The sequence below is a fragment of the Vombatus ursinus genome, unplaced genomic scaffold (assembly GCF_900497805.2).
Source record: "Vombatus ursinus unplaced genomic scaffold, bare-nosed wombat genome assembly UNPS02015255.1, whole genome shotgun sequence".
Classification (NCBI taxonomy): Eukaryota; Metazoa; Chordata; class Mammalia; order Diprotodontia; family Vombatidae; genus Vombatus; species Vombatus ursinus.
The window spans coordinates 326,934-354,270 of NW_020955033.1; the positions used below are offsets into that span (position 1 = coordinate 326,934).

A 27,337-nucleotide genomic window follows, 5' to 3' on the forward strand; every position below is an offset into this window, starting at 1 on the left:
TCTCTCTCTCTCTCTCTCTCTCTCTCTCTCTCTCTCTCTCTCTCACTCTCTTGCAGAATCATTGAAGTCCAGTGGCAAGATAAAAGTCAAGGTGACCAGTGATAGCCTAGGATATATTGGATGACCTTGGCATCTTTGATGTCTGACCAAGCTCTAAGTGTTTCACAGCAGCTATGTCAGCTGCCTTTATAGTCATTGGAACAAATTATTCTTATCCAACCATTCCTCCAGAAGAAGGATTCATGTGCTTGGGGTAAACATCCTACTAACTTGCTGATGGGTTTGAGGCCTGTCTGTACTTTCAACTTGGCTTAGCCCATCTGCCATGACAGTTTTACCTGTGTGTGGCCACTGTGCATGTTACATGTTTCTTGGAGCCACAGATAACAGTTGGGTGGCAGGTGAACACCAAAGATGGATGAGCAGCCCTGAAAATTGCTTGGCAAGCCCTCATATCAGAGGTCTAGTCTACCTTGAACACCCCATATATCCCATTGATTAATCGATAAATGTATAGGGTAAAGAAAGTTCCGAATCATTAACCTAATTCATACATTGATCATTTTTTATGTAAGAAAAAATGCCCACTGGGTTTACAACTTAGAAATAGAATTAATAAAAGAATGAATGAATGATAGATTGCATGCCACTTTCATAGTCTTTTAAAAGTGAGGGCAACACTGTTATGACGTGAACTGCTCAAGTTTACAATGATTTTAGTTACAATGAGGTATTTCAAGAAAGGAATGGCCTAAGAGAGTGGTGACCCAGTTGAGGTATGAAAAGTAATGTCATGACTGGAACTATTATAGCCTCCAACTTCCACCTTCACTATTGCTGCCAAAAAGGTTCAACACTCAGGAACTCTAATGAGCTCTGATCCTAGAACGGCCAGTGACTCAGGCACAATTCGTGGAACATTTACCTCTCACTGTATACAACTTTCAACTTGATACAAAAATTAGTTTCCTCACTGGGACAACTAATATCATGTAACTAAATATTTCAGAAATAAATAAAATAGCTATTACAACACTGGAATGCAGCAAGCACTGCTAAAGTTTAATAACACACTTGGGAAAATTGCTTTTCCATCTTCTTCTACAGGTAGCTCACAGACAATGTCTCCATCTCCTTGGATTCTAGATAGCCACTTGTTTGCCACAAAGTTTAGGGTCTTCCTGCTCTTTACATGCTGCATTGTCACCTGATATTAAAGAGAAAACAAAGAAACAAAAAAAGTTTGGTATGTTTCTTAAGATTTTTTCTAGAACTAAGCACTAGCTTTATACAGCTGTGCATTCCTCAGTAAGTGCTAGTGTGATGCTGCACTATAATGATCTCACATAGCTTTCAGTTAGCAAGGGATAATTCCCATAGACAGCAAGGAAACCAAGAAGGGAATCTCTCAAGGACATAAAAAGGACACTTGATCTTTGTACATGTATATGAACATGAATTATTCTGAAATCAAACACCTGCATTCCTCCCCCCCCCCCCAAAAAAAAAACATTTCCACATTATCACAACAAAACCAAGAAGATGCTCTTTGGAACTGTGAATCTCATTTCATACCAATTGGGTTTTTAAAGTATATAATAAATTCAAAATATCACTTTCAAAACTGTCCTGCTTATCAATTCTTCCTTCTGAACTTCCTTCTATTTTCTTCTGTACATTGTAAAAAGTGTTTCAAGGGCCCTCTTTTTTAGGCATAACTCCTGTTAACCTCAACCCTTATTAACTGAGAATAATAGTTTTTAAAAAATACTTGTAAACAGATAAATATAGTCAAGTAAAATGTATCCACACAGTGGCCATGTCCAAAAAAAATCTCTCTTTCTGTACCACATACCAATCACCTCTCTGTCAGAAGATGGATGATACTCTTCAACATAGATCCAAAGAAAAATGGTTAATCATCGTACTGTGTGTCAAAGTTGTTTTACTTCTTATTGTTGTTATCTTTGTCTAAACTGTCCTCTTGGTTCTGCTCACTTCACTCTACATCAGTTCATATAACCCAGGGTTTTCTGGAATTAGGTTTTGTCATTTCTTATGACTCAATATTGCATTACATTCACATACCACAACTTCATCTGCCAATTGTCTAACAGACAACCTGAGATAGCACCTTGGATTCTAGATTGTTGTTTTTTTCTTTTCTTTTTCATTTTTCCTCTTTAGGATCAGGTACTTTGTTTTGCAATTTGATGCATTTCTACACAAAACTCTGTGTGTGTGTGTGTGTGTGTGTGTGTGTGTGTGTGTGTGTGTGTAAAATCTCTCCAGGATGTACTTTTGATTCTTTTTGACCATCTTGACCATACCCCTTCTCGAGGAACCTTCATCTCTTCCCACCTAATTTTCAGCCTCTTTTTTATGTGTTCTCTTCCACCATTAGAATGTAAGCTTTTTGAGAGCAGGAACTGTCTTTCTGTTTATACTTGCATTCCCAGTGTTCTTGTGACAAGTGCTTAACAAATGCTTGTCGACTTGACTTGCCTTCAATCCTACTTCCATTTGATATAAGAGGAAGGTTCCAGGGGTATGTTGAAGCCAGCTCTGAATGGCTTGAGAGAACTGATTGTTCAGTTTTCAAGGTGAGCATTTTACCTAGAAATCAGTAAATCCTACGAAGTATGGCTTGACTTATGTTTTGTTAATAGTCTAGAATTAAGAAAGGGGTGGTTAACATTATAGATTAAACTTTAAAATGTGTTTTGAATACATCTTTAATGGAAATCCACTTACTAACATACCTCTGCAAATGTAATTGTCATTTCCTGAATCCTTACTTTCATGCTTGTGTAGTCTTCTCACAGACTCCACTGATGAGAAATAGCAAGTATCACCCCTTCTTCTTCTTTCTACACAAGTATATTCCTCTTTTTACCCTTTCCTTTCCTTTCTTCAAGCCCTCAGAAGAGAATTAATCCACCCCCCAGACTTCCATATTTGGGTTTTTTCCTGTTTAATTCCCTCAATATCCTTTGAAAATAATAAGGTTCTTAAGAGACTTCAGTTTCCTCTCCCCTATTAGAATATTAGAACTACTTCGCCAAACACTTCTTTCCAATTGCACAAAGAAATTTATTTTTCATTTATATATTTTATTTTTCTAGTTTTCTTTGGAGTCCTGCATTTGTATTTCAAAGTTCCTACTCAGTTCTGGTCATCTCTAAAGATGCTTGAAAGTCCTCTAAAAGGTCTATTTTTTTTTTCTGTTTTCAGATTACATTCAACTTTGGTTGCAGGCTGTTATTCTTGGTAGTAAGCTGATCTCTTTTGCCTTTTGGTATATCATATTTCAAGATCTCCTCTCATTTATGCTATGAGCTGCTGGGTCTGTGATACTTCTGACTGTGGCCCCCTTGTTACATGAACTGCTTCTTTCTGGATTCTTGAAGTGTTTCTTTTTCTGTGACATAGAGCTATGGATTTTGGCTAACATTCCTGGGACTTTTCCTTTTGGGGCTTCTTTCAGGTGATTGGTGAATTTTTTCCATCTCCACTTTGACCTCTGATTCAAATAGATCTGGCCAGCTTTCATTTAGGATTTCTTGAAATACAGTCCTTGGGCTTTTATTTTTTAACTGCGGTTTTCATAAAATTCAGTAATTCTTAAAATATCTCTCCTTAGTCTGTTTTCCAGGTGTTGTTTTTTTATATCAGATATTTTACATTTTCTTCTTTATTTTTTCAATCTTTTGATATTTTTCTAATACTTCTTGCTGTCTTATTAAGTTATGAGTTTATTCTAGAGGAGCTTTAAATTTGGTATAATTTTAGATGCTATTGATAGATATTTCCTTTGATTTACTCATCTCTACAACTTTGCACCATGACCAGGCTCTACCTGCTGCTATTGTTGGGGTGATCTCACCCTGAGACTCTTGGTTCCTCATCTCCTGGGGTTTGCTCCCCCACCTGGATCTTTGGGATTCAAAGAAACAGCTCTTTGGAGCCCTCTCAGGTTTCTCAGGACAGGATCAGGGTCCTCAGAACCCCTGGGCCTGGAGTGTACCAATGCTACACTGTGCTGCCATGACTCACTGAGGCTATCAGGGCTTCCAATGTCCTCATCTTGGGGTTGTCTTACCATTGTGGGGCATTGTTGAGTAGGCCCTTCACTCTTGCTGACTTTGGGCACAGAGTTTTGTAAGCTACATGTGTCCCTGAAAATCTCTGGTCACCAAGGAGGCTAACCTGTGCTAACAAGCAAGCTTCATTTTCTACTGCCCTCAGGCTCCTTCTGGCTGACTTATTACACAGCTCTGATGTGGAAGAAATCATTAAGTCTAGTTTCTCATCAGATTTTTTGGATTCTTCAGTCTAGTACAAATGTCAGGGTTTTGTTAGTATTGATACGCTTCCTGTTCAGGCAGACATCATCATCATCATCATCGTTAACATTTATATAGTACTGACTGTGTGCCAGGCAATACACCTTAGCATGCTTTACAATTATTATTATTATATTGCAGTACAATTATATTATATTACAATTATATTAAAATACAATAAAATATATTACAATTATTGACACGTTTTATTCTCATGACCCTGAGAAGTAGGTACTGTTATTATCCTCATTTTACAGATTTTACAGAGGAAATTGAGGCAAACAAGGGTTAAATCATTTGCCCATAGCCACACAGCCAGATTAAGCTCAGCTCTCTATCCACTGCACCCCTTAGCTGTATTTTAGCCAGAAATACCTCCTAAAGGGTTTCACTTCACAGTGCTTTTTAGATATTGACATTCCCTAGGCTGGCACTCCACATAGTCCCCAAACTTTGTCATCTAATGTGTCATACAACTTTCTCCCAGAATGTACTAAGCTACTTAATTTCTTCTATTTTAGATACCCCATTAGATTATGAGTTCCTTGAGGGTTTACCTTTGCCTCTTTTTGCATCCCTTAGTATAGTATCTGGTGCAGAGTAAGTGTTTAATAAATGTTTACTGACTGACTGATACACAGGTAGTAAAATAGATGATATCATCCTATCTTCTCACTAGCCTGTGACAGGTCTTTACATGAACTGGGTAAATAATTATATGCAATGTGAAAAGAATGGCAATGGGGCATGATGGGTAGAGAGGCGTGAGAGCCAGAAAGACCTGAGTTTAGTCCCACTTCTGGTCCGTACTGTTTGTGTGACCCTAGGAAAGCTACCAAACCTCTCCAAGTTTTAAGGCAACTCTAAGACTATAAATTGAAGAAAAGAAGTTCCAACCCACTTTGACAGAGTAAGTTTATCACCAGTAGCCTCCTTATCAATGAAATAAATCATAGGTTTAGTCTCTATCCTTGTATGTATGTGTGTGTATATATATATACACACACATGTATGTATGTATGTACACATATATAAAATCATAGCTCTTTGATATACATTCTCCACTGAAGATTTAGTCCAGGGCCTCCTAATGGTCCTAAGGCAACCAGGGGTTCTCAAAGGTATATTGGAATACAACTTTTGGTAGGTCTTACTAAGCTCAGAAGGTTTTAAATATGACCTTGATGTTTGACTGCATATCTATTATCAGAGGACCAGTCTGAGTAGGCTCTGATTGGCTTACCAGAGAAGCAGCCACCAGATGAACCATTATTATGAACAAATCAACCCATGAAACCACTGACTGAGGGGAAGAGAAAGTTGTGACTCCTGTTGGTAGAGGAAGACCCAATGCAGGGAGAGGAAATTGTGTATCCTTGCAACAGTAGGCAGCATGAAGTATTGGCTCTAAAGAGTCAGAGGACTTAGGTCCAAATCCCAACTCAGCTATATATTACAAGCATGACCCTAAGGTCCCTTAATTTTCTTTGAGCCTCAGTATGATCTCCAGAAAATGAAGGAGTTAGGGCTAGATAATTTCTGAGGTCTTTTTTGACTCTTAAGTCTAGGATACTGTGATCCTATGTAAAAAGGTATGTTCCATTATGCAGAAATTCACCACAATGTCATTAGAAAAGTAAGGAACAAACGAGATGTATGAACTCAAGAGATTTGTTTTAATTGAATTCTCTAGGAACTTATGCAGCATTGGTGCAATCAGAGACAACTATCAAGAAAAAAAACTGAAAGAGTGAGAGTTCAGTGCAAAAGATTAGGGACAGCCTCTGTTAACCAAGGAAGGTGTACCCCATCATATCATCTCTTCTCACTTGTTAATATCATTAGGACAAAAGAGCATTGGCAGGAAATTTGGGAATATGTCTCTATAATTATTATGAAAGAAAATGGGAAATCATTATTTCCTTTAAAGAAATTCATTTAATAACTTTAGAAAAAAGCATTTATTCCATTAAAACAAAATACACTTGAAAAACTATGCTTCGCCTTTTCTTTTAGTCAAGGTCTGGATATTTTTGCACTATGTCAGAAAATACTAAAAAGATTTCCCTTAAAAGTTCCAAGGTCGGAGATTTCATTAATTTAAACTTTGTTGAGACAACAATAACAAAATGCCTGACATTTTCCTACTCTGAAAGTTGTTTCCAAGTATGCCATCTCATCACAACAACCTCTTCTATCATATTCAAAATTATGTAGATGAGAAACCTGAGCAAGAAAGATTTGCCCAGGGTCATATAGCTGGTCCAATGTTCAGGAAAGAAAGGTCTCAGGTAACCAGTCAAACACATTTTTGGAGTGGTTTCTATGTTCAGAGCACTAGACAAGGCTTTGTTGATTGATAAGAAAAAAAAGACAAATTAGCTGCCCTCAAGGCATTTACAGTCTATCTGAGGAGAGGGAACAAACACAAACACTACCAACAGGAGTCACAACTTTCTCTTCCTCTCACAACACAAGAACAATTATAAAACAGCATGACAGTAGATACAAATTAATGTAATGTAATGACCAATGTAGGGGGTTTCCATTTCAATTGAACACTCATTTAAGAGCCTGCTCTAAGTAATGTTCCATGCTAGCTGCTGGGGATACAAAAATAGACTTGACATAGACCTCAATCTCAAAATGCTTAAAATCTAATAGGGAAGAATGATGCTTACGAGTTGATGTTCTCATTATTTCATCAATGTAAATGTAATTATAATAATAGCTAAAACTTATGTAGAACTTACTATGTGCCAGTCACTGTGCTAAGCATTTTGTAATTATTATTTCATCTGGTCCTTACAAATGGGAGGTAGGTGCTATTATCATTCCTATTTTACAGATGAGGAAGTGGACAAATGGAGATTAAGTGATTTGCTAGTATCACACAGCTAGTAAGCGTCTGATGCTGGGTTTGAACTCAGATCTTCCTGACTCCAGATCCAGCATTTTATCCACTGTGCTACCCAGCTGCCTCATTGCCTTTATCAATGCAAATCATCTATATCCCACACGTTCCTTATTATCTGGTGTGCTTTTTGTCTATATCCTGTCACATATGCACCATAGAACATTGCTCCAATATGGAAGCTTCCCTTAGGTATTTTGTGGTTATCAGTGTAAATGTCAGGAACTGTCTGTATGACTATACCTCACTTTTCCTACATGACTGGCCCACTTCCTTTTCCATTTCATACATTTCATTTTGTCTGCATGAATGAATGAATGAAGCTATTATTAAGTGATTACTATGTTCAAAACACTGTGCCAAGCCCTGGGCATATAAATAAAAAAGTAAGACAGTCTCTGCTCTCAAGGAACTAACATTTTAAGGGAGGAGGAAACACATATGAAATATTTCAGCTGCATGGAATAGTCCAATGGTACTTAGGGTACAGTGACAAAGCAGATGGTGATGTCTCTTCCTTAACATCTCTACCAACAAAATCATAGTAGTTTCCAATGTTGAACCATTTGAAGGTGCAAAGGACTTTGGCAGCAAGAACTCTTTTTTTTTTTTGAGTCTTCAATAGATGTGGCTCTATCCCCTGTAGGAGTAGCTGTCAAGCTACATCTCCACGTGGCTTACTTCCTGGGATGAGGGCTGTGGATGCTGGGATACAGGCATTGTTATTCCAAAAGTTCTTTGGGCTATTTCCATCAACATCTCAGAGGAGATGCTATCAAGGTGGTGGTGATGGTGGCTTGACTGTACCACCATATGCTACTTTCTGGCACTCCCTTAGGATGCCTTGATGCTTCAGCCAAGTTGGCAGTTGGTGAGTATGACCAGGAGGCACCACTTCTCTAAATGATGACTGTGAAGGCCAAGTTGAGAGCAGGACTTGTGGTGTGAGGAGTGCTGCTACTTCCCGAATTCTTGTGAATATTTGCCTATTGGAGCACTAAACTCCAACTAAAACTTTCCTTCATAGAGCTAGGTTGGACCTGGATTTTACAACTCACTCCACTCTCCATCTATAGCTCTGCTTTGTCTAAACTTCCAGAACAAGATACTCCCACAACAGGTACTCCCTAGTATACTTTCCTCTCCATCCCCGCCCTTCCAGCTTCCTTTTATACGTTGTCTTCCCTGATTAGATCATAAGCTCCTTGAGGGCAGGACTGTCTTTCTTTCTCTTATTTGCATTCCCAGAACTTAACACAGTGCCTGGCACATAGTAGGTGCTAAATATTGATTGAACTGAATTGAATTGTTGGTGACAGTTGGTCAGGGGTTAATGCTGGTGGTGATGAGGAAAGCGGGCCCCTTCTCTGCAGTGATTTCTCTCTTCATGGTGGCTGTATCATGAGGGACACAGCTACTCTCAAGGCCCTTAAGTTCTGGGTGCTGGACTTTCTCCATCAGAGTCTGAGGAGAGATGGTTGTCAAGGTGAAGATGGCTCAACTTGCCTACCACATGCTGCCTCCTTTATCTCTCTCAGAATGCTTTATTTAGGTTGGCTTTCCTGCCCTGTGAGAAACAGTTGGTTGGCTGGCCCTTTGTCCACAGGAACCACCTCCCCGGATGATGACTGTAAGTATCTGGAAGCAGGATTAGGTGTCTGGGTGGCTTGCAAAGCATTTAATAAATGCTTGTTATTCATTATCACTTACTTGACTTCCAGCCAGCCAACTTAACCATCCCAGATACCATGGCCTGGGAGACATAATACATTCAGGTCTGGAATCCCTACTGTGGAGTGAAGCTATACAGATGATGAGTCAGTGAGGGCAAACTCAGAAAGTCACCTATCTAAATTGTCCCTGACCACAAGAACATTCTTCCAGCTATCTTCTTACCATGTGTGCTACCATCTCCCACCATTTCTTCAAGAATGGTAATTGAATCAATAGTGGAAAGGACATATCAATCAACTTCCTTATGGGTCTACTCAGTATCCCTGCTACGTCCCAGACCAAAAAAACCCTTGGTCACTACTGCCCAATATTTGTAGCCTCTCTTAAGGACAGGGACCATCTCACTTTTGTATTTATTTGCATCCCTTGTACTTCCTACAGTGTTTGGGAAACACATAGTAAGTGTCTAATAACTACTTTTTCATTTATTCATTCTTACATGCCAGTCCGTCTTGGTAATGCGTTATATAGTCTCTTGAGAACTACCAAACTGTCTGCTACTTAATCCCCATGAGGAAGAACTAGTAACAAGGAGTGGAAGGTTCAAAGAGGCAGATTTGGGTCTGAAGTCTTTAGAAACTTTAGCAACTAACAATGCTATCTGAAATTGGAATTGATGCTTTGGGAGGCTGTGGGTTCCCATCAATGAAGGTCTTTATGCCATCTTGTTGAATATGTCATAGAAAGGATTCTTGTTCTGGTATGGGTTGCATTAAATGGCCTCTGAAGTTTCTTCCAGCTCAGAGATTCTATGATTGCATGATTCACCATTGCCCTTTGTATCTGTCATAATATTGATTCTTTAGAGATAGTGATATTCCACGACTTGTAGTCATACAGCATAATCTAAGAGAACAGTGTTAATGAAAAGAGAGGTTTGTGTGTCAGGGAACAGCTCAAGATCACTGAAAATATTGCACAATTTCCCAAATTCAGTTCAGCTTGCTCTATTTACCCATCCAATTCTAAACCCACTCATCATTCATCACAGTACCTAACTTTCCAAGATATAAGTACTGATACGGTAACTTAATGGGTTGCATATTACACTAAGGTTAACAATCATTCCTCATCCCTTTATTTTCCTGTGTCAATTGTTAGAACTATCTTTTTTAGAACCTGTGGAATTCCTTAAAGAGGTACCTCAATATTCCTGGGGTTTGATGCAATAGGCACCGTGTCATATTAACATTCCATTAGGAAAGCCTCCAAGTTATAAGCAATCCTTTTCTCATTTGAATTCTGCTTAGGACATCCTACTTGACAGCAGGGAACACCTTTAATAAACACTTTTCTCCCTATTTTATGTCCTATTTGATAATGATAATTAGAATCATTGGATAGTTATTTCTTCTATAGCCTCTTACAAGATATCTTGTATAATCCTGACATATACATGGGAGAAGATTAGTTGGAGGAGATTCTTTGAGAATTCAGTTATATCTACCAAAGATGTTTCTGGGAGGTGTTCAACATACAGTAAACACAGTGAGGAAATAGACACAAATAACTACAATAAAAAGACACAAATAAAAAGACGCAATAAAATAGACACAAATAACTACAATAAAAAGAATATGAAAAAATACAGAGAGAGTTTGGGAATGACTGATCCAGTCAAGCTACAACAGGAGATAAGAGATTAGTGTTGAAACAAGTGTGCTAGCAGTGGGACCTGAGTGAAAGGGACAGATGGCAAAGTCATTTCAGAAGTGCAGTGGATGTGACTTGGCAACTCATGGGATAAAAAGGGGAAAGGAGGGAAAAGAATCAAAAGTGATTGCAAGTATATGAAAAGATGAAGGGGAAAGGTTTAGTGAGAAAATTATGAGTCCAGTATGAATGAGTTGTCAATGGAGCATGCAGGGAGAGATACCTAGAAGTTAATACTAGAGATACAGCCCAAGGGTTCTGGGAAGAAGTTGGGGATAGGAGGAATGATTGTAGATTTGAGAATCATAGGCACAGAAGTGATCATTATAACCATGGAAGTATATGAAATAGTCAATGGACTTGATCTAGAGAGAGAAAATAAGTGGGTCAAGGACAGTTGGAGGATCCCCATTTTTAACAGATGGAAGAAATATAAAAAGCCAGGAATGGAGACCAAGAAAAAAAAACACTTAGAAACAAAGTAAGTAAACTAGGGAACAGGTGAAGGGAATAAGCAATTATATAGTACCTACTAGGTTCCGGGCTGTTTTTGTTTGTCCTTCGTTTTCAGAAAGGACCAGTGACATCATGGGTGATGTCTTGACTTGCTAGTGAATTGGATTTAAGTAAGGCAGAGTTACACAAAGTCATCAGCCTCATTCTCTCTTCCAGACTCATCAAAGTCCAGTGGCAGGACAAAAGTCAAGATGACCGGGGAGGGCCCGGGATGCAGTGGATGACTTTGATATCTTCAATGTCCAACCAAGTTCTAAGTATTCTAACCAAGTTCAGCTGTCTTAATGGCCATTGGAATAAATTGTTCTCATCCACACATTTTACCAGGAGAAGTCTTCACATGCTTGGAGTAGACATTCTAACTCACTAACTCACTAACTAAGTAGACATCCTAACTCACTAACAGGTTTGAGACCTGTCAAACCCTCAACCTGGTTTAGCCTGTCTGCCAAGACAGTTTTACCAGGGTGTGGTTGCTGTGAATTCTATAGCTTCTTGGAGGTGAGAGTTGGGTAACAGATGGACATCAAAGATGAATGAGCAGCCCTGAAAAGGGCTTGTCAAGGCCTAACACCAGAGGTGCTGATCCTCCTTGAATATCTCATACCCTCCTAAATATCAGGCACTTGCTAAGCATTTTGCAAATATCTCATTTGATCTTCACAATAACCTTGTGAGGTAGGTGCTCTTATTATGCCCATTTTGTAGTTGAGGAAATGAAGGCAGACAGAAGTTAATTGACTTGCCCAGGGTCATGCAGCCAGTAAGTGACTGAGGCTAAATTTGAACTCAATTCTTCTTGACTCCAGACCTGGTGCTCTATCCATTGGACCACCTAGCTGCCTCTGAACTGTAAAAGTCCAGTGTCACAGAGGCCAAGAAAAGGAGGATTTTAAGAAGAAGGTAGTCCACAGGGCCAAATGCTAGAGAAATAACAAATAGAATGAGAAAATAAGGCAATAGATTTAGCAATAAAGTGGTCATTGCTGGTTTTGGAAAAAAATTTTTAGTGGTTGGAACAAAAACTTGATTGCAAAGGCTAAGAAGTATATGAATGGTAAAGCAGTGGAAGCAATAAATGTAGACTACTCTTTCTAAATGTTTGTGAAGAAGAGGAGAGAGATTAAGATTTTAGGGTGATGAAATGGACTAAAAGAAAGGGTTTGTTTTTGTTTTTGTTTGTTTCAGATAGGTGACACCTAGGCATGCTAGTAGGCAGAGGGGTTGGAGGTAGGCAGGGAGAAGCCAGTTGAAAGAAACATTGGAGAAACTAGAAACTTACAAGTATATGACCGTTAGAGCAAGATCATGGAAGAAAGAAGAGGAATGGGATCAAGGATATAGATGGAGGTATTAGTTTTAAAAAGGACTATCTCAATCTCTGAGACTAAGGGAGAGGAAGAAGACTTTAAAGAAGTTAAGAAGAATGAAGGATAAGAGCTGAAGAACTTGATGTCAGTGTCAATTTCCTTGGTAAAGTAAGAGTAAGGTCATTCTCAGAGAGTGGTAGGAGAGTTGGTACTTGAGGAAAGACGAGTTTGATCTTATATGGATTCCTAGAAGAAGCATGTAAATTGTATTCAGGATTCACAGAAGTGAGGGTGAGCATTTGGAGAAGACAAGACCTTACTTCCTGCCCTAACACCTTTTCCTATAAAGCATCATGTCTTTCATAGATAGACCTGTCTGAAAATCTGTCTTGTTCTTCCTTTTACTTTGGACTCCACAGAAAATCAATAGCAAATTTTCTAAGGAACCTCCCTACTTTAGACCAAATACCTCTGATGTCAGTTAAAGTTTTATGGAAAGAGCATTTCTGAATCAGCTCCATTTAACTTTAAAATCATGACAACTCAAAATAGAACACCAAGGAATTATGATTCAACTTGCTCTTTTTAAAGATGTGAGGAAATATCCAAAAATCTTGTCTCTTCAGTTTCTTTTTTTGGAAAAAAAAATGCTCTTTCAGTTCTTAAGCAATAAGTGATGATAAACTTTTGAAAGGTCACAATGATTAAACTTAGGAATGTAGAAAGCTGTCCTTTACAATGAAATGGTAACACATTGCCAAATATAATGTGTAACAAGTGATAAATGCTAATACCTGAGTGGATTATCAGAAACAAAAGGAAAGCAGAAACCTAGTTTGAAGGTGGTATTCTGCAATCTGAAATTCAATAAACAAGTAAATTACTATATCAGTTTTCAGAGAAAATTATCAGGGATTCTACAAAAGATAGCATTTAAATGTAGAAGATATAGAAAGCAAGAGAACTTTTCTAAAATGAAGAGGAATACTAATATTACAGAACAATTGAATAGGAAAAGAAGGTGGTAGATCAGTAGAGAATTTTGTGTTCCTGCTTATTTCAGAAAACAAAAAGTTTTTTGTTTGTCTTTTAGAGTATGTGTGTGTGTGTGTATGTGAGCGTATGTAAAGCTTCTGGCAGTCTACTTCTAAGACATAATTAGTTCAAAGACAAAGCATTCACTGATTCCATAGTAAAGACAGTAAATAAATAAAAATAAATTAAAAATAAATAAAATAAAAGCAATATTCCTCCATAAAACTTGGGTGTACTCTCCAACAAACATATAGAGCATCAGTTGGAAGATTGAACACAAACCTAAAATACATTAGAAATGAGATATACTTGTAGGGAACACATGTAGCCAAGGCAACTAATGCATCTGGCCCCACAGAGATCCATTGTCCCTTCTCTCATAATATATTCATGCTGAACATCAAAGCAGATTAAGTGTGGGGTACATACTGCTATTGAGCTCTCTGGGCCTGTTCCTCTCTGAAGCTCAGTTCTCAACATGTATGGAGCTTAAATCTATGATTGACTCTCTTCTCTGCTGCCAAGGGTCATGCTCCTTGGAGCCACTTCCTGATCTGTCAATCTATATATCTTTTTGTCCCTGCTGGAAGTGACATCTCCCACTAGGTGAGTAGCTCTGCTGTCAAACAACATGAGTAGAAAGAAAGGAGAGGAATACCCCCTGCAGAAAAGCACGGGGGGGGGGGGGGGCATGCTCCACAAAGCTGAGAAAAGTTTTTACTGCATCAATTACATCTAGGGCTCATAAGCTTAATGTTTTAAAGGCTACTTGTGAAGGGCACAATCTTCAGCCAAGCAATGGCAAACCATCCTTCCAATTCCAACAGGAAGGTTTCTTCATACTTTGTAATGGCATAAAAGGTCAATCATCTTTACACTTGAACAATTTATACTTTACCTCTACTTTCTGCCCCTTTCTGTGATTACATCAACTAGGCTGGGGGACAGGAGGAATCATGTCATCACCAGTACAAGATGGAAGAAATAATTCATGATAGAAGACAGAGGGAAAAAAAAAGATTATGAAGAGATTGAAAAGAGTCAAAAGTAGTATCAGGAGCTCTGAATGACACAGAGAAGAAAGGGAATAAATAGAAATTTGGGCTTTGGAACTTACAGACATCCATGGAAGTTAGACTTATTAGACTTATAGAAGCCTAATGCCGGGAATTAACTTTTTTCATTAAGGGTGAATTTTAGATGTTCTAAATTAGCAACATGCCTTGCTACACTAAACGATTAAAGTAATTTTTAGACAGCCAGTACAAGGAAACCTATTAGAAACACTAAGAAAAAGAGACTGCTATTGTTCATTCATTTCAGTCATGTTTGAATCTTCATGATTCTTTGTGACCACATTTGGGGTTTTCTTAGCAAAGATACTGGAGTGCTTTGCCATTTCCTTCTCCAGATGAGAAAAGGCAAACAAAGTTAAGTGACTTGCCCAGGGTCACTGAGCTAGCAAGTGTCTGAAGCCAGATTTGAACTCAGGTTTATCCTGACACTAGGCCTGGTGTTCCATCCACTGTGCCACCTAGCTGCTTCTAGCTGCTGAAAGAAATAGATAGCAGTTAACGGTGACTGTTTTCTGAGGGGTACAAAGACAGCTTACATGCAGTCTTAGCATGGCCTTTGGAAGGTATATTGTTTTCCTCAGAACTTATCAGAAATACAATGGAAATCCTTTATCTTTTCTCAAGCACAATGACTGCTAACCTCCCCTGCTGATTAATGGATGAATGATGATGTGAAAAGAAACTATGAGGTTCTGAACAGGAAACCAAAGGATTTGAAGACCAAGGTACAATGCTTTCATCTCTTCTTCAAGATAAAGGTAGGGGCTTTGAAAGAGAAGGAAGTGTATTGGAAGGGAAAAAAAAAGATGTGGGAAGTGAACAGCAAACTACATGGATGATGCTGAAAAAAACTGTTGTTTTCTAGGTCATGATATAAGGAGTCAGAATGAGGGAATCTTGAGTGAATGAGGAAAAACAAACCAAAAAGTATAGATTTCCAAAACTGTAAGGTAGAACTACCAGAGTTATTGGGAACTTCAAAACAAAACAAATGGCTATAAATTTGTACTGAGACTGGGATTGTAGAGTTCTGCATTGTTCGTTAGTGGTAGAAGCAGCCACTAGTGAGAAATAACTAGTGAGTCACCCACTTCTACCTCCCCGGCCTATCCTGTGATATTCCACAAATCTGTGACCTCATTGATATAGACAACTCTCTCCAGTTATACAGATCACAGCTCATCCATATCCTACTATTCTGTGCAATTCTCCTCCGTATGAGCCTATAAATCCAACTCATGGGGTCAATCCAACAAGCTGAAAGCCTTCCTCTCAGTTTCTAGACATTTTTATATGCCAGTGGAGTATACTGTACTCTTATATTCCCCTTACCTCAGACCTCTCCTCAGTATCCCTTGCTGGATCTTCATCCGGGTTATGCCTGCTAACTGTGGATGTCCCACACTTTTCTGTCCTGGACTCTCTTCTCTTCTTCTATATTATTTTACTTGCTGATCTCATCAGCTCCCATGGATTCAATTGTCATCGCTATACAGATGATTCTCAGATCTCTTTATTTAGTCTTAACCTATCTGCTTACCTGTGAACTCTCACTCCCAAGTGCCCATTGAATTACTAGAAGCAGGCTGTGGCTGCCATTGGGCCTACAGTAGCGCTGCAGCCATGGCCATCTGATTCCCCATGGCCGTAGGCCTCAACAAGGGCCACAAAGTTACCAAAGACGTTTCAAAGCCACGACACTGCCACTGGCATGGGAGCTTGACCAAACACACCAAGTTTGTGAGAGATATGATCCGGGAGGTGTGTGGATTTGCCCCTTATGAGAGGCAGGCCATGGAATTGTTAAAGGTCTCCAAGGATAAGCGAGCCCTTAAGTTCATCAAAAAAAGGGCGGGAACTCACATCTAGGCCAAGAGGAAGAGAAAGGAGCTCAGCAGTGTCCTAGCTGCCATGAGGAATGCTGCTGCCAAGAAGGACTAAACTGGACCCTGCCAACCTTCCCCATTTACCCAGTAAAGATTTGAAAAAAAAAAAAAGAAAAAAAAAAGAATTACTAGGAGCAGATGCCAGTAAGACATCTTAAACTCAACATGTCCAAAACCAAACCATTATCTTTTCCCCAATATCCTCCCCTCTTCTGAAGTTCCCTGTTACAGTTGAGGATACCACCATTCTAGCAGTCACCCAGACTCACAACTTGGGTGTGAGTTACCCTTTGATTCCTTTCACTCTATCTCATCTTCTTCCCATCCCCTCTTCCTCCACCACCATATCCAGTTACCTGGATACCACACCATTTTAACTCCATAGCATTTCTCACATATGCTCCTTTCTGATACTGCTACCACCTTGGTATAGGCCCTCATCACATATCCTCCTGGGTTTTCTGCCTGCCACAAATCTTCCTCCACACAAATTCATCCTCTACTCAACTGCCAAAGTGATCTTCCTTAAGCATAGGCCAAGCCCCCCCAACTCAATAAACTCCAATGGCTCTCTAGTGCCTTCAGTATCAAACACTATCATCATCATTATCATCATGACAACAATAATAATAATAACTAACATTTATATAAGACTTACTAATTGCCAGGCACTGTGCTAATACAATCAAATTATATCATTTGATCCTCATAACCCTGGGCAATAGATGCTATTGTTATCCCTATTTTACAGACAAGGAAACTGAAATGGACAGAGGTTAAATGACTTGCCCAGGATCACACAGCTGATAAATGTCTAAGGCCAAATTTAAACTCAGCTCTTCCTAACTCCAGGCCCAGTACTCTAACCATTTCACCATCTAGTTGTATAACATCCTCTGATATTCATAACCTATCCCTTTCCACCTGTCCAGTCTTCTTACACCTTATCTCCTACCCCTACCCCCCCATGCAGATTATGTATATAATCTGCAATCTATTGACACTGGTCTCCTTGTTGTTCACTGTATCTCCCAAGTCTGGGCATTTTCACTGACTGGTCCCCATGCCTTGAATTCTTCCCTGTTCATCTCTGCCTCCTGGTTTCCTTGACTTCATTCAAGTCCCAGATGAAATTTTATCTTTTAAAGAAAGTCTTTCCTGATTCCCTCTTAATTTTACTGTCTCCGCTCTGTTGATTATTTCAAATTTAACCTGTATATACCTTGATGGTACATAGTTCTTTGCATATTGTCTCCCCCACTGGACTGTGAGCTCCTTGAGAATGAGGACTTTTTTTTTGCCTTACTTTGTACCCTTAGTATACAGCATGGAACATAGTAGGCATTTAACAAATATCTACTGACTGACTAAGCATGTTACAGTTAGATTGAACAATGAGAATCAACTGTAGTGTTTAGAACAGTTCGTTTATCAGAAACTCAAAAATATATTAAAATTGGTTCAAATAAGCAAAGAATCTTGCAGAATGTTTTCTCTGAACTGCTGGAGTCTTTTGAGTTTAAACATTTTGCTAGAGATTCTTTTGAGAAGAGGTTTTGTTCTCAGCATACCTCTGATATTTCTTCCTGTTTGTTAGACTGGAAAATCCTCAAGAACAAACTATCTTTCTCACAGTATTTCAGAATTTGTTTTTAACCTTTTCTGGTTGTTCCTGGCGAAATTCAGAGGTGAATGAAAATGAAAAGGAACAGGGACACATTTACCAAGTGGTTTGAAACTTTATAAAAGTAGAGCTGCCTTAGATAATCCTAAGATTATCTGGGGCTTAGAGCTAGGTATTTTTTTCATGAATGCACCAATACTCATACCCTAAACCTTCTTTAAATTCTATATAGACAAGCACTTTGAGGAGTGTTTCTTTAAGTGAACCAAATTGCAGCATAGCTAATTAGAAAGAACAACATTCAGGATCTGGGAGATATGTTCTGCTCCCAACTTTGCTGCTATAGCTACTTGTATGATCTCAGGAAAGTCCTTCAAGACCTCCCTGGGCTTGAGTTTTCTTATCTATAAAAAGGAAGAGATTTTATGACTTTAAAAGCACCTCTTAAAATCATAAAAAAAGTGTGGTTTCTTCATGTGTTTTTTCTTTTCTTTTCCTGACACTCTATAGATACAAAATGTAAATGCAAAATGTAGTCACAATAATTGATATCCAATGACTGCTGATCTCTCTTTGGTGATGCTATGGCAGTTTTTCTCCTGGGAATCAAAGCATTATCTTTAAAGCAGAGCCATAACTACAAATTCTTACTCCAAAAGCAAATTAAATTGGGGCACTGGTGAGGGGGAGGGAGATATTACAGTGGTACAAAGGACTATCTCTCTGGGTGTTATGCAGTCAAATCAAGAGGTGAGATAGTGCTCTCCCAGAGAGTCTTCTCAATGCCTCCATCCTTTGAGCTCTGAGAAGGAAGAAAGGGAGAAATGCCAGCAGAAATGACATTACCACATGATAATGGAAGAAGGCTGGCCCTGCAGGGAAAGAGATATATCGATAGGCTCCTAAGAATATCCAGAAGGGATCACTGGGAGGACTAGCAGTTGGGTCACTGACTGGAGCCAAAGAACTGCCACAGTTACTTCCCAAGTTGTTGACCCCTAGGGTCCTGCCCTAGTTATAACCCTGCCTCCAGTAAGACTAAAGCTTATTTATGTCAGTGGCTCAAGGAACCCTAAGAAACTTAGGGTTCAAGAAAGTCTAAGAAACTCAATAGCTATGTTGGACTCACCTTGCAACGATGACAGGAGATGGAGTATAATATGTGAGAATTAGATATGGAGTCAAAAGAGTTGGGTTTGATTCGCAGCTCAAACGCTTACTAGAGGTATGAACTTTAGAGTGTCCCAGCCTTCTGAGTCTTGGTTTCTTCATCCATAGAATGAAGATTATACAAACTTTATACTTATCTCAAGAGATGGTGAGCTTCAAATGAGATAATGTACATAACATCCTATTTGTCATTTAGCAAAGGGCATGAAGAACTGCTCAAAATGTTTAATCTGGGTATATCTCACTTGAAATTCTATCATTGACTTTTCCATAACTTGTGAGGTGATCTACAACTATGAAATAGAGGGTCAGGGACTAGACTTGTGATTTCATTAGTATAAAGAATTCTCAGAATGAGGAAACTTTGTCACCAATACATATCAGCACCTTTTCTGCAGTTAAAGGTCTTTGGGGATATAGAGCGGTGAAGTGACTTTCCCAAGGTCACAAAGCCAGTATGTATCAGTGGCAGGATTTATATTCAGGTCTTTTTGGCTTTGAAGCCAACTTCCTACTGATCATGATCCATAGCTCTTGATTTGTATAGGATTATTATCATATTGGTCAAAACATAGGCTGTGGCCCCAAAATCAATCAATAAACATTTATAAAGCATCTATTTTATGCCAGGGAAGGACTTACAATCTATGAGGGAGAAAAAAAATATGTGTATACAAGTGCATACAAAATAAATAAAAGATAAATCTATATTGGAGAGGACACTACTAGTTGGGAGATGAGGAAAGTCTTTATGTAGAAGGTGAAAATTGAGCAGGGTAAAAAAAAATTGAGCACTTTTTGGAAAGAAACAAGAGGATGAAGAGGTGAATTTGAGGAGGGAGAGCATTCCCAACACGGAGGACAGACAGTGCAAAGGCACAGGAGATGGAGTGTTATAAGTGAGTATAAACCACTCAGGCTGGAGTGTAGAGTGCATAGAGGAAAGCAATATGTGAGAAAACTGGCAAGGTTGGAACAATATGCTTGTGCATAGCTTTAAATGACAAATAGAGGAGTTGCATTTGGTCCTAAAAACAGGGAGACACTGGAGCTAATTGAATGGGGTAATTATGTGATCAGAGGGGTGCTTTAGGAAAATCACATTAGCAGTTCCAAAAAAGATAAATGAATTAGACTGAGGAAAGAGTTGAGCAAGAAAGAGTTTGTGGAGGTAGAAACAACAATCATCAACAACTGATTAGAAATATGAGGTGAGCATAAGTAAAACTCGAAACTATGCTGAGTTTGGGAATATGAGTGATTAGAAGGATTCTGATGGCTTCAAAAAATATAGAAATTTTGAGGGAAAGATAATGAATTCAGTTTTGGGCACGATAAATTTGAAATATCCAATTAACCATCAGAGATGCACAATTGTATATCAGGGGAAAGACGAGGCCACATGTGGCCCTTTGACTGAATCTAAACTTCACAAAACAATAATAAATCATTAATAAACGGATTTGTTCTGTGAAGTTTGCATTCAGTCAAAGGGCCACACTTGAGGATATAGAAGGTCACATGTGGCCTGAAGGGCACAGGTTCCCCACCCCTGGACTAGGGTTTGGTATAAAAGTTTGGGAATATTCTGCATAAAGATAATTATTAAACCCATGAAACTGAAGTCACTAATTGTAAAGAGAGAGAGAAAAGGGCCCCAGGCTCAGGGCTACATTTACAAATTAAGGGATATGATATTCAATCATAAACCAGCCAAGGGAAGTGAGGAATGGTCACACAGTTAAGGGGAGAACCAAAAGTGTAAAGTAATGAAAATCTAAAGAGAAAATCCAGAAGGAAAAGATAGGCAACCATGTCAAATGACACAGAGAGGTTGAAGAGGATGAGGATTAATAAAAAGACCATCATAGGTGACTTTTAAGAGAACACTGGTGACATTGGGTGAGTAATTTCAGTGCTAAGGTAAGAAAGCAGATTACAAAAGGTTGAGAAGTGCTTAAGAGGAGACGAAGTGAAGGCAACAGGTGTAGGTAGCTTTTTCTGGGAATTTGACTGTGAAAAAGGAGACAGAAGACAATATTTTTGAGGAGATGGTAGGATATTTCAAACTGGGGAGATTTGGATATGTTTAGCAATAGCAGGGAAGAAACCAACAAATAGAAAGAGAATAAAGATTAGAAAGATCATGAGGGTAACCTATCGGTAAAGCTGGGAGGGATGTCACGAAGAGTAGCATATAGCAGGGTTGTCCTTGGCAAAGAAAAATTGTTGTTGTTTGTCCTTCATTCTCAAAGAGGACCAATGACATCAGGAAGGTGATATCTTGATTTGCAAGGGAATTGGAGTTAAGTGAGGCAGGGCTATCCAAAGTCACCAGTCTCACTCCTTCCTCCAGAGTCACCTAGGTCCAGTGGCAAGACATATATCAGGATGATGGGAGATGGCCCCAATGCAGTAGGATACCATGGCCTTTTTAAGCTTAGGTCTTTCTCAGGTCTCAGTTTTTCTGAGGCAATACCCATTAAGTGATTAAGGCTAAGTAAGAAATGAGGCAAAAAAAAAAAGACTTCTTTCTCTACTCAAAAAAAAAAAAAAATCAATCTGGGAGGGGAAGACCCTCAGAGTTTCTGGCCAGAACAAAATGACCAAGTGAGACATGGGCTGGGGACCTATTATTGGCCAATCACTGAGAGCCAGAGTGACTTGGGTTTAAGGCATGGTCAGGTGGCTCCATTTGAATACTAATGGGCTTTATCAAACCCAGTTTTCCAGTGCTGTATTTCAAGAAATCATAAATGAAACTACATGGGGCAAAAGAGTTGGCTGTCCCAGTTTTTTTTAATGATGGAATAAATAAGTAGTGAAAAGAAAAAAATCGAATCCACAAACCCCAAGATATCTTGCGAGGTTTCAGTAATTAAAATTAATATTCCTTTGGACAAATAACACACAGGTAAGGGTATGATTCCCTATGTGGACATAGGGACAGGAGGGAGAGGGGGTAGGGAAGAAGGGAAGGAGGAAGGGAAAGAAGGAAAAAAACAAGGAGGAAAGTAGGGAAGGAGGGAAGGAAAGAAGAAGGAAAGAAAGAAAGGAGGGAAAGAAGGAACAAAGGAAAGCAGGATTGCCCAACTGGAACTGGCCAGTAGGGTCCCCAGTGATGCAGCTACTTAGAAAGGAAAAATAGGTGAGAAAATTAGAGGGAGAGACAGACAGATATAGCCAGACAGTCAGAGAGAAAAAGACAGAAAGAGACAGAGACAAAGAGAGTCTAAAAATAAATACTAATAATTGACAACATTTAGGGTTTATATAAGCCAGTAATGAAGGGAAAATATAAAATATGGTAATTTATTCTTTAAAAACATGCTTTTCTTTTGTTTATTCAGATATGTCTTTCTTTTAGTACTCTCCATATAAACAATGGCACTAAGAAAAAACAAAGTGCTGACTTTAGCCAGAGTTTATTTGCTAGAATTTATGGTAAAACAGATCTAACAGGACTGATTTAAAAAAAAAAAACAAAAACCCTAACCTGTGGTTCCCAACTTTAAAACTGCAATTTGTGCTGGAAAAGATAAAGGGAGAAGATAGAAAAAGATAGAAAAAAAATTTCTTTGAAAAGACTTTTTCCATTACCATGAACCTTAATCTATTGAAAAGCCAGAAACTGAAAAGAAAAGCAGGATTTTTTTAAACACATAAAATTTCATCATTGTTTTAATTCCTAAAAGAACTGAATGTAGTTTTAGGAATATCCTCAAAAGCATTTAAAGTTCATTTGCAGAGCTCCCCCTGCTGATTTACAATAGCACATATTAGCTATTATGCAAGAAAACATTAACATAAAAACCTATTCTTGCCTCCTGGGAAACCTGTGCAATTCCTGGGTTATGGTCATAGGTGGTACAGCTTCAGGCTTCCCATTGACTTCTGAAGAAGGATTAAACTCTTCAGCATGACATTCAAGGACTTCTCTCCTTATCCCACCCCAATCTGACTCCAAGCTACCTTCCACCATGGCTCACCCAACTTCTTCATATACCATTTTTCAGCCAAACCTGTTACCTTTCAAATAGACTTTATGCTTCCCCACCTCCTCACCTTTGCCTATGTTGTTCCCAATGCCTAGAATGACCTCTCTTACTCTTTATAACATCCTATATATTCTTACAGACCCAGATTAAATGCCACCTTCTCCTCCACAAAGCTATTATTGATTTCCCCGCACTAGATGTAGACATTTTTCCTCATCTGACTTCATAGTACTTTGTATTCCTCTTATGAACTTCTCATATTCTAATTAATATTATTGTGTATATTCCTTATGAGACTGTAAGCTCCTTCAGAACAAGGATCATAGGATCATAGATTTAGGGGCAGAAAAGGACTTTATAGACCATTAAACAGATGAGGAAACTGATGCCCAGAGAGGTTAAATGACTTTATTAGTTTTAAATAACTATTAAGTTACTGAAGTACTATATAAACCCAGGTCAACCTGACAAATCCAGTACCTTATACACTATATCATGTGGTCTTTCCTTATGTTCCCACATTCCTCAGTGTCTACAACACAAGGCACTGAATATATTGTTTTGTGGGATATTTGTGGAATAAATGAATTACTGCTGAACTTGGGTTCAGGAAGAATTAGGCTCAGCTCCCACCTCCAATACTTACTATAGGCAAATAACAACCCCTCTGAACCTTGGTCTCTTCATCTGTTGTGATACTATCTGGAGATTTAAATTGTTAGACTATCTGTGCTTAGGATGAGGGGATAAATCTAATCAATACCCTTTTTGAAGTCTCATTTTCCTGTTCTCCATCTCTCTTTCCTTTCTTCTCCTTCTGAAGAGAGTCATCCAAAACTACATGACAATTTTAACAGATGCAAAAAAAAAAGCCTTTGACAGAGTACAATATTGATTTATGCTAAAAACCCTATAAAGTATAGACATAGAGGGAAATATATATACATATATATGTACTTTAAAACATCTATCTAAAATGACAAGAATACATTATAATCAATAACTATACACAAGAAGCTTTCCTGATAAAAACAGGAGTAAAACAAAGATGCCTCTTTTCCTCACTATTATTTGATATAGTTCTAGAAAAGCAAAGAATAACAATGACAAGAGAAAAAAAGAGTATTAATATGGGTAAAGAAGATAGGTAAACTATCCTTATTTTCAGAAAGCAGGTAATAGAAAAATTCCTTCTGAAATGCATCAGATGCAACAGTAGCCTGAAAATAGAACACATATCTGTGCATGTGGTTGTATTTTCCTCTGTATGTGTAGCCTAGTTCATTTCAAGGAGGAAGTCTGGAAAGTCAAAACTTGTCTTTTTATTGTTATATCTATACCTCATCCCACTCACATGTTAGGTATCATTTTATCCAGATCAGTTTTTTAGGTAATAATATCACATGCATATAAGAACAAAAATAATCTATATTTATATCGCTCATACATACTTATAAAGCATTCTTCTAATAACTCTGTGAGGTACACAATTCAAGGATCCTTACAGATGTAACACAACATTATCCCATTTTATAGAAGAGAAAACAGAGCTCAGAAATTGTGACTTGGTGGGGGTCACATAACCAGTCAAGTCCATGGCTAGGATTTAAACAGAATGTTCTTTCATCTTTACCCCCTTGTCTCTAATACATGGCAAATTTCTTGAAGGAATATACCTTATTTCTTTCTTTTTTTTAATCACTGTTATATCAGCTCTCACTTTAAGGATGTATGGGGCCAGTGCTATAGAAGCTGATTATTTACTTCTAGACATAACACCAGAAATTTGGAAAGCTGTTTCTGAGTAATATTAGTACCTTCAGGTAGAATTATCTGGGCTAGTAACAATACTAATACTAATAGCTAGCATTTACATAATGCTTTAAGATTTGAAAACCACTTTATAAATATTATCTCTTTATTCTCAAAACAATTCTGGGAGGTAGGTGGTATTATTAACCCCATTTTACAGATAAGGTGGTGCAGCCAGACAGTGCAGTGGATAGAGTGCGGCACTTGGAGTCAGGAAGACTCTTCCTGAGATCAAATACAGCCTCAGATACTTACTATCTGTGTGACCTTGGACAAGTTGCTTAACCCTGTTTGCCTCAGTTCCTCATCTATAAAATGAGCTAGAGAAGGAAATAGCAAACCACTCCAGTATCTTTGCCAGGAAAATCCCAAAAAGGGTCACAAAGAGTTGGACATGACTGAAAAATGACTAAACAACAACAGATAAAGGCAGCTGAGGCTAAGGGAGATTAAGTGATGAGGGTGGATTTGAACTCAACTAAACCAACAAGGTAGACTTTTTAGAGATATAGATAACTGAGAAAGAGGATAACAGCCCTTGATACAGACAAATTGGCTTTTATTTAAAAAAAAACTCAAATACTGACATGGATTTGTGATCTTGTTTCTATGGATGTTTCCTCCAGCAATGCAGATCACAATCCATCCATGCCTGACCATCTTGTGTGAATTGGTCCATATTTTCCCTTAAATTTGGCCCAGGGGTTCCGCATAATATGTTTGGGGCTTCTGTGCATTCTCTTCACATCACAATGACACTGACAGAAAAGAAAGACTGTCCATTGGCTATCCCTTGCTCTCACTAAGTGGCCAGTATGGTCTTTTTTATCATACTTTTTTTTTTATGGCATTCTGTACTCTGGTTCTTCTTCATACTTCCTTATTTGATATGTGTTGCAACCTACTCACACTCATCATTTGCCCCCATATTGCCTTATGAGTGATTTTATATTTTAAAAATAACTTGCCACGTGCAGGCTGTAACAGGGCAAGATGTCACCAGCTGGTGGGTGATGAATGCTCCCAATGCAGGAAGTTTAGAAGTAATAGGGAGAAATTCACAAGAAGACAAGTGAGCACAAGTTGGATTTAAAAAAAAAATGCCAGAGAGAAATGTATGATAGCCAGGGAGATACGGGGAGGAAAAAGTCACTGGTAGAGGAAGGGTACCTAACCCTAGCAGGCTGAGCCGTCAGTTCATGAAAGCAGTGAACTTTGGCCATGGGTTAACATGATGTTATCTAGATGACGAAGATGAGAGCCCATGGGACTTTATTCAGAGAGGTTTCGTTGATAGTCTGGCTCTCATATCAATGAATTCATTACCTCCAATGAGACAGACTAGGGAATAGAAGAAAGAGACTTTATAGCTTCTGGGAACAAGAGGCATAGAAGGAGGTGATTTGTGGAAACAGATGATAGAGTAACTACTGCTTAGTTCAATACATTGTTAATTATCTTACACTATTTTAATTAAATGTTCCTTTGCCTTAATATGATGTCATATGTTTAATTTTGGCTTGTTGGGAAAATTCAGATGAAAATGGGGGTAGAGAGCAATGGCTCTGATTCTAGAACACATTCTAGGGGCAGCGAGGTGGTATAATGAATAGAGTGCTGGACCTAGAATCAGGAAGACTTATTTTTCTGAGTTCAAATCTGGACTCAAACACTTACAACCTCAGTGACCCTGGGTAAATCACTTAATCCTGTTTGCCTCAGTTTCCTCACCTGGAAAATGACCTGGAGAAGGAAATGACAAACCAATCCAGTATCTTTGCACAGAAAACCCCAAATTGGGTCACAGAGAATCAGACACAACTGAAAAAATGACTGAACAACAAAATGTTCAATTTTGGTTTATTGGAAAAATTCAGATCAACTTGGGGGTAGCAAGCAGTGGTTTTAATTCTAGAACACATTCTAAAAATCTTAATATAGAAGTTGGGGCACTACAATCAATAAATCAACAATTATATATTAAACATCTACTGTGTGCTGGGTACTATGCTAGACTTTGCGGATACAAGCATAAAGAGTAAAACAATATCTACTCACAAAGAGTTTATATTCTAATGAGTGTGAGGTGTGATTCATTAGGAACCCTATTCAAATTAATCAGTTTAATGGGATTAGATAGGGGTAGTGATTAGAAGTTCTGTGTATTAAACTCCAGAGCTGTGAACTGCAGATTGTAACTTCACTTGCTTAATCATAGGAAGCTACCCAGAGGCCCTCCACCCCTGTTTTTCCTTGTTGTGGT

General features: G+C 38.4%; 1 protein-coding gene and 1 pseudogene across 1 annotated transcript in view; one reads left to right on the top strand and one right to left on the bottom strand.

Annotated features, from left to right (window-relative positions):
• The window catches only part of LOC114031725 (lipoxygenase homology domain-containing protein 1-like), a gene marked incomplete at its 3' end in the record, with an annotated part of 576,714 nt that overhangs the window by 326,122 nt on the left and 223,255 nt on the right, over positions 1 to 27,337 (bottom strand). The window contains exon 21 of the mRNA XM_027846874.1: positions 1,075 to 1,207. Within this exon, the coding sequence (XP_027702675.1) occupies positions 1,075 to 1,207 (133 nt within the window). The remainder of the gene's footprint in view (positions 1 to 1,074; positions 1,208 to 27,337) is intronic.
• On the top strand, positions 16,202 to 16,525 carry LOC114031869 (annotated as a pseudogene).